Below are 13,677 nucleotides of genomic sequence, written 5' to 3'. Positions count from 1 at the left end.
TACCTTTTTAAAAAGTTTCAGAAATATTAAATTTGTTTTGGACAATTTATTTTAAACTTTTTTAAAATATTATTTTCATGGATGGATTCATCCATTAAAAAATTCATGGATAAATTGTGGGACTCAAGTCTCATATCTTGCAATTGAATGCTAACATCCAACAATGTTTCCCAGCACACATAGGCTGGCTGTGCTGTGAAGTAGGCAATAGAAATTTTGACTAGTTTTTTAATAGAATAGTGAATGGTAATGTATACAAATTTTCTCTTGGTAAAACAAAATTCAAAAAATGTCTTTTAGAAGCATGAGTTCACTTTGAATTCTGTTTTTACTTGGATTAACTACATAATTAGGCGTGTTCTAAATTCTTAAAGCAATTTATGTTAATCTTTGTGGATTCCTTAATTACTTCCGTGCTTACTTTCTTCTCCATTATTGGAAAAATATGTAACACTCAACAGCTAAGACATTACACTTTACTCTTTCTGTTAAGGAGAGAATGCAATTGACCAACATTTTGCACATATTTATCGTTGTTTGCTTTGTGGAAACTTCTTTTTTCATGTTAGAGGTTAAACAAATCTGTTCATTGCTTGCAGTCACAAAGGATTTTTGCCAGAATTTGTAAAACATTTAAAGCATATGAATTTCCTAAGAGAGGATTTAATTTTCAGTATTCACAGCGAAGAGGTAATTTTAGCATTTTCTTGTGACCTATAAATTATGTGTTTATTTGGTTGATTGATTAAGCTTTCCAGGAAAGCATTGATACATTATTTTATTTGTATGTTGATATCATCAAAGATTAGTGTTTGACTGCATGCTTGCATATAAATATGCAAAGCAGTAATAGTTTGTTGAGATGTAACTATTAAATTGCACTTAAGCTTGACATCATGACATTTTGGGTTTGTTTGCAAATACATATGTGCTATATAGTTGATAATGTTGAAAGTTCCACATTGACTAGAGATAAGACAATTTCATAATATATTTAAGTGAGGTACAAACCTCACCTTACAAGCCGGTTTTGTGAGGTTTAGTTAGGTCTAAAGTTCACTTCTTAACATGGTATTAGAACCACAGTTAAAAAGCTTATGCTAACGAAATTTATGTTTTTTGCACATATTGTTCCACCCACTATCGAGTCGCTATCAAACCATCCATTTCTAGATCCATGCACGGGACGTATATATTCGGCATGAGGGGTGTGTGTTGGAAGTCCATCATCAACTAGAGATAAGTCAATTTCATAATATATAATTGGAGCACAAACTTTATTTTACAAGTCAGTTTTGTGGGGTTGAGTTAGACTTAAAGTCTACTTCTTAACATATAGATTGAAATTTTACATTTTAGTCATTTGAAGGATTGAATAAGCTACCTTGAAGTATGACACGAATTTTGAAATGACCAGCTATTAGGATAAAATGAGGAAGGTGCCATCAAGTTTTTAAATTTTATGATTTATTATTCTTTGTAACTTAGATTGATCTTTGCTATCAAATGCATATTTATTGGTTACCTATTCAAAAGGAATACACATATTACTAGGCTCCAACAAAATGATTCCTTGTGTATGGTGATGTCACCTTTGATAAAAAAACCACTATTTTCAACCTTATCTTTAGGGGAAAAACTTATGTATTGAACATGAGAACAATTCATTGTTAACAAAACTCCTTTCTTCCCAAATTAGGTCTCATTAACGCTCCACCAGTTATTCAGTCTAACACTTTACCATCTACTAAGTCTATTGCCGCTCCTATTCATTCACCTTGAGTGAACCCCAAATATAACTGGAGAACAAACTTACAATGTTAACCGTCCATTGGAAGTATACTCATGAAGAGAAGGCCTGTTATTTAATCACCACAAGCCATCAATCTGAACCTATACCTTAAATACTTGAAATTAATGAAGAGCACAATATGCTAGCCATTGACGTTCATGATCTTCCAATTGCAGTAAGGAAAGGTGTTAGAGCTTGTACCCGTTGTCACACTTTGTGTCTTATGACAAATTATCCAGTAATCACAAAAGCTTTCTTGGTAATCTAAATACTATCAGTATTTCAAACACTGTGGTTGAGGCATTGAATAGTAAGAACTAGAAAAATGCTCTGAAGGTTGAAATGGGTTTTTTTGGAAAAAGAACAAAACTTTGAAGTTGGTGGATATACCTAAAGGAAAAAATATTGTTGGATGTAAGTGGGGGTATTCATTGTTAAATACAAGGCAGATGAGATATTAGAAAGGTATAAGGCAATGTTAGTAGCTAAGGATATACTCAAATATATGGGATTGACATTCTTGAAACCTTTTCGCCTATTGCAAAAATGAATATTGTTAGAATTTTATTGTCTTTAGAAGCTAACTAAGGATGGAGTTTGCAACAATTTGGTGTCATAAATTCGTTTCTGCATGGTAATTTTGGGGAAAAAATTTGCATGGAGGTCCAACATGGGTTTAAAGCCGAAGGGGAAAATGTGTGTAAACTAAGGAAGCCACTCTATGGATTGAAGTATTCTCCTCGATCATGGTTTTGCATGTGTTTATTGTAATGAAGACCATAGGCTACAAGCAAAGTTAAGGTGATCATAAACTGTTTATTAAGCATCACCTTCCAGGAAAGTTATTGCACTAATCGTCTATGTAGTTGATATAGTTGTAACAGGAAATTGTCTGGTAGGAACGAAAGCTTTAAAAAAATGTTTGATAATAGAATTTGAAATTAAGGAGTTAGGAATTTTAAAGTATTTCTTGGGCATTGAAATGGTTCATTCCCATCATGATATTTTCATCTCCCAACAAAAATATGTTAGATTTATTGGCTGAAATTTGTAAATTAGTATGCAAACGAGTAGAGAGACCTATTGAACAAAATCACAGACTTGGTGACTCTATTGAAGATGTAGTTGTGGATAGACAATCTTCCCATTGATCTACTTTTCTCACCAGGCTTGACATTGCCTTTGCTTTAGGCATTCTTAGTTAGCTCATGCCTAATCCAAAGGAGACTCATCTTAGAGCTACCTATCACATTCTACAGTACTTCAAAGGAATTCATGGAAAAGGAATACAATTTACAAAGCGGAATCGGATGATTTTAGAAGTCTACATAGACTAAGACTTGCAGGTTCTATAGACAACAAAAGATCTGCCTTTGGATATTGCACTTTTCTTGGAGGAAATTTAGTCAATTGGAAGTGTAAGAAACAAAATTGTGGCAAGGTCAAGTTCAGAGGCCAAGTTTAGAGTCATGGCCTTAGAGCTTTATGAAATATTGTCGTTAAAGATAATTTTAGAAGACCTAAAGATTCATTGGAAGAACCCTATGACACTGTAGTGTGAGGACAAGTCAACAATAAGTATTGCACATAATCTAGTGCAACATGATATAATTAAGCATGTTGAAGTAGATAGACACTCTATAAAGGAGAAATTGGATAATGGCACAATATGTACACCATTTGTATCATTTGGAAATCAACAAAAGGGCTAAGTGGTGTTGGGATTTCTTGGTTCCTTACACTTTGTGTCTCAAACTTTAATAGGAGTTCTCAACCCCTTCTCTACTTCATATATCTTTATCATTATATAATTTGAATACAATATATCTTGATATACCTTTAGATGAATCAATCTCCACTCAATATTTTGTTGCACTAATCTATCTGGTAGATGTTTTTGCAATATTTCTTAATTCATTGGTAATTTCTTTGTTAATTTTTATTTCATTACACAGGGTTCTGATTCTGGCGTGGACACTTACTTCGGTTTTTGTACCTATCCTGGGCAGGAGTTGCGTCGTCGTATTGATTTGAAGGTGACAATTGTAGCTTTAAAATATTTAGGGTTTTCCTTTTATCTTTCATTTGACATGTAGCATGGCATATTTTAGTTTTATTCCATGTTTTCTTTTCTATTTGATAGTGTTGTGACTATTAATTATTTACTTAGTATGTTAGCACATAATCAACAATAGGATATTGCAATAAAAGTTTAGAAGTAATTCTTGTCAGTTTTATGCTGTTGCATCACCTTTTAAAATGGTTGGTTTTAATGTTTTTGTAGGTGTACCCAAGAGACATATATGCATTTGGACTAATAGCTTGGACCGGAAATGATGTGCTGAATAGGAGGTACTAAACTTTCTATTTCTAGAGTGTCTTTTGGCCGTTGATGTGTAGTAGAGTAGTTCAAATAGTACCTCAGGGATTGTTCTTTTGATTTATGGGAATATCATTGTAATTTACGTTTAGGGAAAATTAATGAAAGGTTTAGAAGTGAAATGAATATTTAATTATTTTAATAATATAGAAAGAGGTTTCCTTATTTTTTTTTAATGATGTACCATTGTATCTATGAAATTGGTTTTTAGTTGTCAGCTACGTGGCATCTTAATATTTGTTTGTGTCAATACATTGTTAGAAGTATATGGGCCCCCTTGGCCTATCTTTGTAATGCAATGTAAATGATATATATCACGTTCGCTTAGTGTGCTTGAGATGCTCAAGGATTTAATCGTATGCCAATAATTTATTCTTATCCGGTATTGAGAGCCTAGTCGAAGTTACTGAAATCGCGGCTACTAGAGAAGCCACATGCACTCATGCATGTCTAGAACCAGGTGTGCTTCTTTCTTCATTCATCACTGGCGACCACGTGGGGCAATATGTCCAGCATCTACTTCAATTGTTCTCTTCGGTGTTGAACTTGCTTCAATGCTCCCTCTTCCAATCTAGTCTCAACTTAGTGATTGCGGCTCATTTTACATGTCCCCTCTTTTTTAGGGATGTTTCTCTCTCTCTCTTATCAATGTTTCTCTCTTTTTCATGTGCCCATGGCTTCTACAAGTGCTAGCTTTGAATCCTCTATCCCACTCTCCACTAACAAGTTAAATGGCTCTAATTATGACACTTATGCCTCTTATATCAAGCTTTGGCTTAAGGGATAGGATTATGTTGATTCCTTACCAGACAATGACCACAATTGATAAAAAAGGATCACCTTCATTGGTGAAAAGTTGATGCCCAAGTTTTTACTATTCTTATATAGACCATCTATCCTTTGTTCAAGTTGATTTTCCGTGCCCATGACACATGTACAAGGGTTTGGGAATGGGTATGATCGTTGTATACCAATGACACTCAACACCTTTATGGTGTTTGTCATAATTTCTTGAGTGTCATTGTGCCTAGATGCCTTGATAGTCTTGTGGCTGAGTATTGGGGTTCATGGTCTTTTAGGTTACTTCAATGAACTTTTACCTCTTCCTACCACTTCTGCCCAGGAACTAGAGCAATGTTAAACCTTTGCATTGATTACCTCTTATGGGCTTCTTGAGAGTATGTCTGTTTCTGATCAGGTTTTGTAGTCTCTAACCATGTCCAAGTTGAACTTTGATGGATCCATCCTATTACGTGAGTGATTCAAGTTATCCCCCTTACATACACTTGAACTATGTAAGGAAACAATATTTTTTTACTAGTAATAGGCACACCAATTACTAAATGTTATCAAACTTTATCATGTTCTGAGAAAGGGCTCAAAATTCAACTTCTTCATTAGAATGACACATATCATGTTTTTTTTTTGCTTTCCTAGGTTACGAAACTTTCTCCTAGGAACATATAATACACCGAGGTAGATTTTCTTTTAGTATCAAAACCTTCATAGCCTACATCAATATATACTTTTAGGGTCAATGTGTCTTCTTTCCCAAACAATAGCCCTTTTCCTGGGTTTGATTTCAAATACCGAAGAATTTTGTGTATTGCTTGCATATGTCTTTCTCTTGGCTCATGCATAAATTGGTTTACCACACTAACTTCATAAATAATGTTCGGTCTTGTGTGTGATAGATAAATAAATAAGTTTCACTACCAATTTGATATTCAATATGTTCTACCAGAGAGCCCTTTTCAATATCAATTTTACATGTAACGAAATGCTTTATGAAAGAAGTGCGATCTCTGAAGCTTTGCGTGTAATCTTAGGAGACCATTACTTTTGTTAGATGTTGTTAGTTACAATATCTTATGTTAGTTATAATATTATGTGTATTTGTCTTGGCCCATATATTCTTATATTATTTTTCATTATAAATATCTTGTGTATCTAGAGCTGGGGAATTAATCCTATACCTAGTTTTTTCATTATTTTCACATGGTATCTAGAGTTAGGGTTTTCTGCTAAACCCACGTTTTTTCTGTCATTGTTGCTAGTCGTCATCGATAGACCTAGAGCCACCATTTAGATGAGAAACACCACCAATCAAATCATTTCGGCCTAGCGACCACCACGATGTCCTGATCATCTTGATTGCAGATCTGAGGCTCTCTCTAGCGCAAGTGTGAACATTGTCACAAGCTAGGTCACAAGATTGTCGGCATTATGCTTTATATGGTCATTCTCCTTGTTTTGCTACAATGGTCCAAACTAAACTTTCCTCCATTTAATGTGGATTCTATTTCATCTAATACCACAAGATACTATGCTATTCTCAATGAATTTATCAAATGGTACGAGGGTTGTCAGAACCTTAGTTCCACTGCTTCTATCGCACACATACGTGCATCTTTTGTTGGTCTAACTCACTCTACTTCTCTTGGACCTAGGGTTCTTGACTTGGATGCCACCAACCATATTACGGATAACAAATCTTTGTTTTCTTCTCGATCTTCTATGGGTTATTTATCTTCAAATACCATGTCGGATGGATCTAAGGTCTTATCCTGGTGTTGGTACTATTAATTTTTTTCTTCTTTGTTCATTGATAATGTTCTTTATGTATATGAGTCTGCATTTGACTTATTATCCATTAATCAACTCAAGTGAAGAAGATTTTAGAAGATTTTCTGTTAATAAGAAAACATGTAGTCAGAACAAAATAGCCCTAGTGATGGACACCCATATTTGCCCCAAACAATAAGGTACAATTTCTTAAATAGAATAGGATGCTTGGGCCACATTTATATTGAGCATGGTCTTCTCAACACGGGCTGGTTGGATGGATATGGTCGTGGTGGTTGACTTGATTTATGTTTTTCAAGATATTCTGTTCTTCTAGTAAGTATTTTTTATTAGAAAAATGATTTTTTGACAATTAAATTTTGAAATTTCTCTTACAATATAGTGACATCTTTCAAGTGGCTATCTATTTTTTTGCAATTTTTCATTTCTCTATATTTCAAAACTACTTAACAGATGACACCTCAGGTTGTAAAGAAAAGTTGTCAAAATTTAATAGTCAAAATATCAGTCCTTTTTATTAAGAACAAAGCGCAAGTTTTGCTAATAAAAATATAATAAAGATTCACGTAGTTATAGCAAAATAACTCAAATCCCCCAGTAAACGTGGTCTATTATTTTATTGCTATCTCATTTTTTTAGAGTTTTCTTCTTCCAGTGATTATTGAGAAGCTTTTCCACTCTAGCTTTTTATTGTTTTCTTGCGCACGATGTTTTCATAACCTTACCTCATTGTCTATTTGATGGGCCTTGTTCGGTGTCTTGTTTATCTTGGGTTGTCATTTCTGTGTCATGCATAGCTAATAAGTCACGATGGTTTTTCTTATTCTGGGTGTTTGAGTGCAGGTTGAGGTTGATAGCAGAATCTAAAGGATTCCGGCTTGACGATACTGGGTTGTTTCCAGCCACACTTGGTTCTGGCAACAAACGGGTATGGCATAAAAGAATCCTTTATATTTGCGTCATGATTTGCTCGAATTCTCATACATACTTTTGTTCCACTTCAGGGTGCAAAAGGTAGCGCAAGTTTGAAATTTAATACTGAAAAGGAGGTATTTGATTTCCTGAACTTTCCTTGGCTTGAACCAAATGAAAGAAATCTCTAAATATACGCACGGTTTGGGAGAAATCTTCTCCTTGCTCTCTGCATTCAACTTTTAGGAATATGCTGATGTATATAGCAAATGCCTTTTTGGTTTATTCTCTGGGTGCTGCTTTGTAAATAGATACACTTGTAAGATACAATCGCATGTCTGACTTCAGAATTTTTTGTACAATGGCACCATAAGATGAGAACTGTTTTGCTGGATGGATTTATTTAAAATATATTTTAAGTTAATTGTCATTACTGTAGTTTAATCATTGATCTTACAAATTGTTCTACCGTTTAACATAATTTTAATTTAATATTTACATACAAAGTTTGTTGAACTGGTTTCTCTGTAAAGTGTTATCTCTGCAACCGTTATCTCCTTGTACATTAATAACTAAATCTTTAATGTTTAGGGTTTAGGATGTGAGCTCCACTCGGATGTTAGCTTTATCTTCTACAGCTTTGAGAGAATTCTTTTTCCACGGCAACTTTTAGCATATGGGAAATATTACCTGAATGCTAAAGTCTTGTGGGGGTGGCTTTCTTATGTATAGATCGTGACTATATACATTTTGTAAAAAAGAAAAAGAAAAAAAAGCTAAATGTTTTAAATGAAATGGGTTAACAGTATATTCCGACAAGTTTTCTTAAAGACTTATACGAAAAATTAAAACATAAATATGAATTAATTTCTATAATAATTAATTTATAAAAGCTATATTAATCTTGTAATTAGTTTCTATTTATTTCTGAATTCATGTCTTTTGTTTCCTAGAAAATTACAAAATTATTTTAGAAAAAATAAAGGGTTAAATATGTTTTTGGTCCCTCAACTTTCAGCGAAATTTGGATTTAGTCCCTCCAATTTAGTCTTTTATCTTTCAAAATGCGTGAATTTAGTCTTTTTAACCAAATTTTGTTAAGTTTATCTGACGTTTCAAGCCTATTTCATAATAGTATTTAAATTATTTACACTGTTTGAAATGCGCTTGAAACGTCAGATAAACTTAACAAAATTTGGTTAAAAGGACTAAATTCACGTATTTTGAAAGATGAAAGACTAAATTGGTCAAAAGTTTTGATGAGGGACTAATTTCAAATTTCGCTGAAACTTGAGGGACCAAAAACATAATTAACCCAAAAATAAATTCATACATATAATTCCATTCAAATTTAACCTTATTTTCAAAATCTGTCGTCCAAATCGACCTTACCAGATTCTACAATACTCTGATGAATAGTGTTGAAAAAGGGGTTTGGTCTGGAGGGTCAATATATTAGTTTGCCAAAAATTTGGTGTCAGATTGAAATTTTCATGTTAGTCCATTATGGCTCATCTTATCTGACGGACCGAAGGCAAATGATTGGTCTATCAGCATGTTTTTTTAATAAAAATTTGAAAAATATAAAAATTGGTTTGTTTATATTAAATTATTTGAAAGATGCAATATTATAATTAAATTATTAATATTGATAAATTAAGTTTTAATTATTAATTATAATATAATAATTTAACAAGATATTAATTATTTTTATTTAAATATAAACATTAATTAATCAATTGAAAGTTAAAAAATATCCATAATATATTTTAAATAAATATATATATATATATATATATATATATATATATATATATATAATTAAAAAAATAGTGGACCGGACGAGTTGGAATTTTCTACCTTGTGGTAGGTCAGATTAGTTCAATTTATTTTTGGCAGGCTTGGTTAAAATGGATTAGATTAACTCATTTTGTCTTTTATGAATAATCTAATCGCATAAGTTACTCCAAATAATCATAATTAACCTTCTTACTAATGTAGTATAGGGATTATGTCAACCAAAGAAAAAGAGGTCAATACAATAATATTGATACAAAAGAAAATGTTTTGGGTTTTTCAAAAGCAAAAACATAAAGATAAAGAAATAAAAATCAAGGTAAATGAAATATAACGAAAAGTGAAATTAATTGGTTAAAATTAAATTATACAGGAAGTTGAACACAGTTCAAGGCTGTAAATTGAAGTAGAATAAACTAAATCAGTATGAATAAAGATAGAGAAAAGGGGAAAATAAACGCATAATTTATGCAGGATTGAAAATAGTTCAGAGTTAGGCAAACAAGAAAAAAGATAAAAGCTACCGAAAGTTGTTTTTCTGGTATGAGTGTTCGTACTGCCATTTTAGAATTTGTGATTATGTTTTGTCTGCTAACTTGGTATGAGTTTAATGCCTTATCTTAGTCTCTTTGGGTCCCTGTGTAGTCAATCCACTTGTATGTTAGGTGGAGAACGACTAGCCCAAAACATTGCTAATTGATCCAATTTCCAATGTGAATTACAGCCAGAAAAAAGCTCCAAAGATAATGCTTTAATACTAGAATTAAATCTCTTTGAGCCTACAGTCCAACACCAAAAAACTTAGTTCAATTGGACATCTGTGAAGAAAGTTATGAGCAAAACAATGAACAAAGGTCAAGGCATAGCAACTCTAAGTTTTAGCTATAAAAAAGTCTTTTATGCTATATTTACTATAACTTCTAAATTTCCTAAGAAGTGCAAACACTAAGCTAAGAATGAAAGATAAAAGAGATCAAAATCCTAAAGAAAATAAACCTAGATATGAGAGTATAGAAATTGAGTTATCACTCAATTGCCATTGAGAGAATAATTTCACAAAAGGAAAACAAACTTTTAAAGAAAATATTTGTTGATTAATAGATGGTGTAACTTTTAGAATACTTAATATTACTTATCTCGGTGATGAGTGCATTTTTATATACTTTTAGAATACTTAATATTACTTATTTTGAGATATAATTGAGTTTAAATCCAATTTTGTAATTGGGACATGTCCAAGTAGGATAAAGTGAGCTTTAAATAAAATAATATACTAAAATCAACTTTGTTTTTGGATGATAAGTATTATAGGCGTACAAAATGCACTAGACGTTTTAGATACAAGAGTCTAATTAGAGAGTTTAGTCTGTTAGCACAAGTGACCTTGGTGCATAAATTTGATGAAGGCATGAGATTATATGAGGTTGATGAAGATTTATTGATGATCAAGTTTCTTGTTTTTTGAATTTGGAAGTGACGTGAAGATTAAAAAGTTTGACTCTTGTATTGTATTCATACACTATATGACATAGGTTCGATGTCGTTTTGGTCTTGGTGCGCCCTTTTCAATGTGTTAAAATTGTTTTTAAATGGTTAAAAGGATTGTTGCATATAGTTTTGGAATGAATGTATTCAATCAATTGAATTGTTATTCAATCAACAAATTTCACTTAAGTCAAGTGAAATCAATAGATTGTACGGACAAATCAACCTGTTGAATTCACTTATGACCAAGCTTTATAAAATGGTTTTCAAAGAGATAAGGAACAAATTGAGATTTCTGAACACAAAAAAACTGTAATACAAATTTGGAAAACTCTCTCTCTTTGAATCATAGAGTTGCAACTATTGATTAAAGATCTTGGTTGATCTTGGAAGCATTTTTGCTTGGTTGAAGCTTGAAGAACACATGTTTTGGTTGGCTAGGGATAGCCTCCATCATGGTTGGTTGTTCTTATGCTTCTATACTATTCCTGTTGTGATTCCAAGTCTGTAAGTGAGATTCTTATAGTGTTGGGGATCAGATTCTTGTTGATTCAAGAATCTTGGTGTTTTTGCTTTAATCAAAAGTGTAATAAATTGTGTAAAACTTTTCATTTAGTGCATGATCAGGCTTAAGTTGTCTTGATAAATTGGATGTAGCTCAGTTATTGAGTGAACTAGTATAAAATTGTTTGTGTGAACTTCTTTCCCATATCTTGTTCATCATTTAAATCTCAAGAAAATCAGCTAAACCAATCTTTGTTAAGTGTGCATGTATTTTTACGTTATCTAGTAATATAACTAAGTTGGATATAAACATTGGAATGTATCTTAATTGAGAAAGCATGTTGTTTGAGTGAGTTTTGTGCATTTCGCGTTTCTGCATAATTTCCTACAATATTAGCTAATTAATTTCATATTTTAATTAGTTGAATCATTTGTATGAACAAATTAATTTGTTGTTTTTTTATTTTAATCAGTTAAAAGTGTACACTCCCACAATACTTGCTTTCTAATTTTGTGGTCAGTTTGATTCAATAAAAAAAGGGTTTTAGGTTTTCAAAAAGGAAACAAAATTTTATAAAGTCAAATCATCCCCCCGTCTTCTTGGCTAAACTTACCATCTAAATACTTACAATTGGTATTAAAAGCAAGGTTCTTGAAAGTTATTTAAGTTTAATCCTAAATTTATTTTGAAATGGCTGAAAATAAGCTTCCTTTTGCAGAAGGTGCTTCATACATGGGCCACCTATGTTTAGTGGTATTAACTATTAGTTTTGGAAAATTAGAATGAAAATTTTCATTGAATCAATCGACCAAGGTATTTAGGATGCAATTGTGAATGGACCTTACACTCCTAAACATGTTGTTGATAACAAGCAGGTTGAAAAGCCATGGAATCTATGGATAAAGGAGGAGAGAAAGCGTGCTTAATATGATTGGACAACCAAGAATATCCTCACTTCTTCATTGAACATAGATGAGTTCTTTAATGTCTCTTAATGCAAAAGTGCAAAAGACATGTGGGATGTGCTTGAAGTTACTCATGAGGGAACAAATGATGTGAATACAGCCAAGAGTATCCTCACCTCTTCATTGAACATAAACGAGTTCTTTAGAGTCTCTCAATGCAAAAGTGCAAAAGACATGTGGAATGAGCTTGAAGTTATTCATGAGTGAACAAATGATGTGAAGAGAGTAAGGAAACATGCCTTGATCCAAGAATATGAGCTGCTCAAGATGCAACAAGGAGAATCAATAACTGAAGTGCAAAAGAGATTCACACATATTGTCAATCATCTTATAGGCTTGGGAAAGCAGTTTGATAAAGAAGAGCAAAACATCAAAGGGCTAAAGTGTCTTGATAGGAGTTGACAACCTAAGGTTACGACTATCTTGTAATCAAAGGATTTATTCACTATGACCACAATTGCATTGTTTTGGTGAGCTAAGGGAACATGAAATTGAGATGCAAAGGCTAAATGAACAAGAGTCAAGTGACAAAAAGGTGAAAACTATAGCCTTGAAGACTAACACCAAAAAGAGTGATGAACTCGAGGAGGAGATGGCTGAATCAAAATAAATGAGAACTTGAATATACTAATTAAAAGGTTTGGACAATATCTCGAGATGAAAGGCAACAAAGGTAATCAAAAGAGGTACAATTCCAAACAAAATGATTCAAGTAACACTCCTAGTTTCTCTTGTTATAATTGTGGAAAACAAGGACATATCAAAATTGAATGTCCAAACAGTAACAAAGAGAAATAGAAGAATGGTGATAGGAAAAAGGAGAAAAAGCCTAAGGAAAGTCGTGCCTACATGCTTGGAAAGACAGTGATGATTTAACAAGTAGCTTATCACAAGATGAAAGTGAAGAAGCAAACGTGTGCCTCATGGTTGGATATGAGTAATCTTCATCAAGCCAAGTAAGTTCTCTGTCATCAAAAGACAAGAACGACTATAATAAATTGTTGCATGACTTTGAAGAATTGCATAATGAAGCTAACAAAATTACTGTCATAAACAATCGATCAAAAGGATTAAACAACTAGCTAGAAAACAGAGTTATCAACTGGAATCAAAATTAACCGATTTAAAAACTAATTTCTAAAACCTAGACATGAATTACAAAAATTTAACCTGTTGCAAAAATCAATTGGCTACAAAACATTGTGAAAACTACATTGTTTTGGAAAATTGACAAAAGGGAAAGCAAACCTAGAAG

The 13,677-nt window shown here is 32.4% G+C and overlaps 1 protein-coding gene across 3 annotated transcripts in view; it reads left to right on the top strand.

Moving 5' to 3' along the window:
• The window catches only part of LOC114182526 (DNA polymerase lambda), a 31,744-nt gene extending 23,630 nt beyond the window's left edge, over positions 1-8,114 (top strand). For 2 of the 3 annotated variants that reach the window (XM_028069414.1, XM_028069413.1), the window contains 5 exons: positions 600-690; positions 3,748-3,828; positions 4,077-4,144; positions 7,602-7,686; positions 7,763-8,114. In XM_028069414.1, the coding sequence (XP_027925215.1) occupies positions 600-690; positions 3,748-3,828; positions 4,077-4,144; positions 7,602-7,686; positions 7,763-7,861 (424 nt within the window). In that variant the 3' untranslated portion in view covers positions 7,862-8,114. Of the gene's footprint in view, positions 1-599; positions 691-1,173; positions 1,240-3,745; positions 3,829-4,076; positions 4,145-7,601; positions 7,687-7,762 lie in introns of all 3 variants that reach the window. The other variant, XR_003604106.1, reaches the window with a different exon arrangement.
• The last annotated feature ends 5,563 nt before the right edge of the window (positions 8,115-13,677 follow it).

Source organism: Vigna unguiculata, chromosome 4 (genome assembly GCF_004118075.2).
Source record: "Vigna unguiculata cultivar IT97K-499-35 chromosome 4, ASM411807v1, whole genome shotgun sequence".
Lineage (NCBI taxonomy): Eukaryota > Viridiplantae > Streptophyta > Magnoliopsida > Fabales > Fabaceae > Vigna > Vigna unguiculata.
This window is presented reverse-complemented; position numbering and strand designations above follow the sequence as displayed.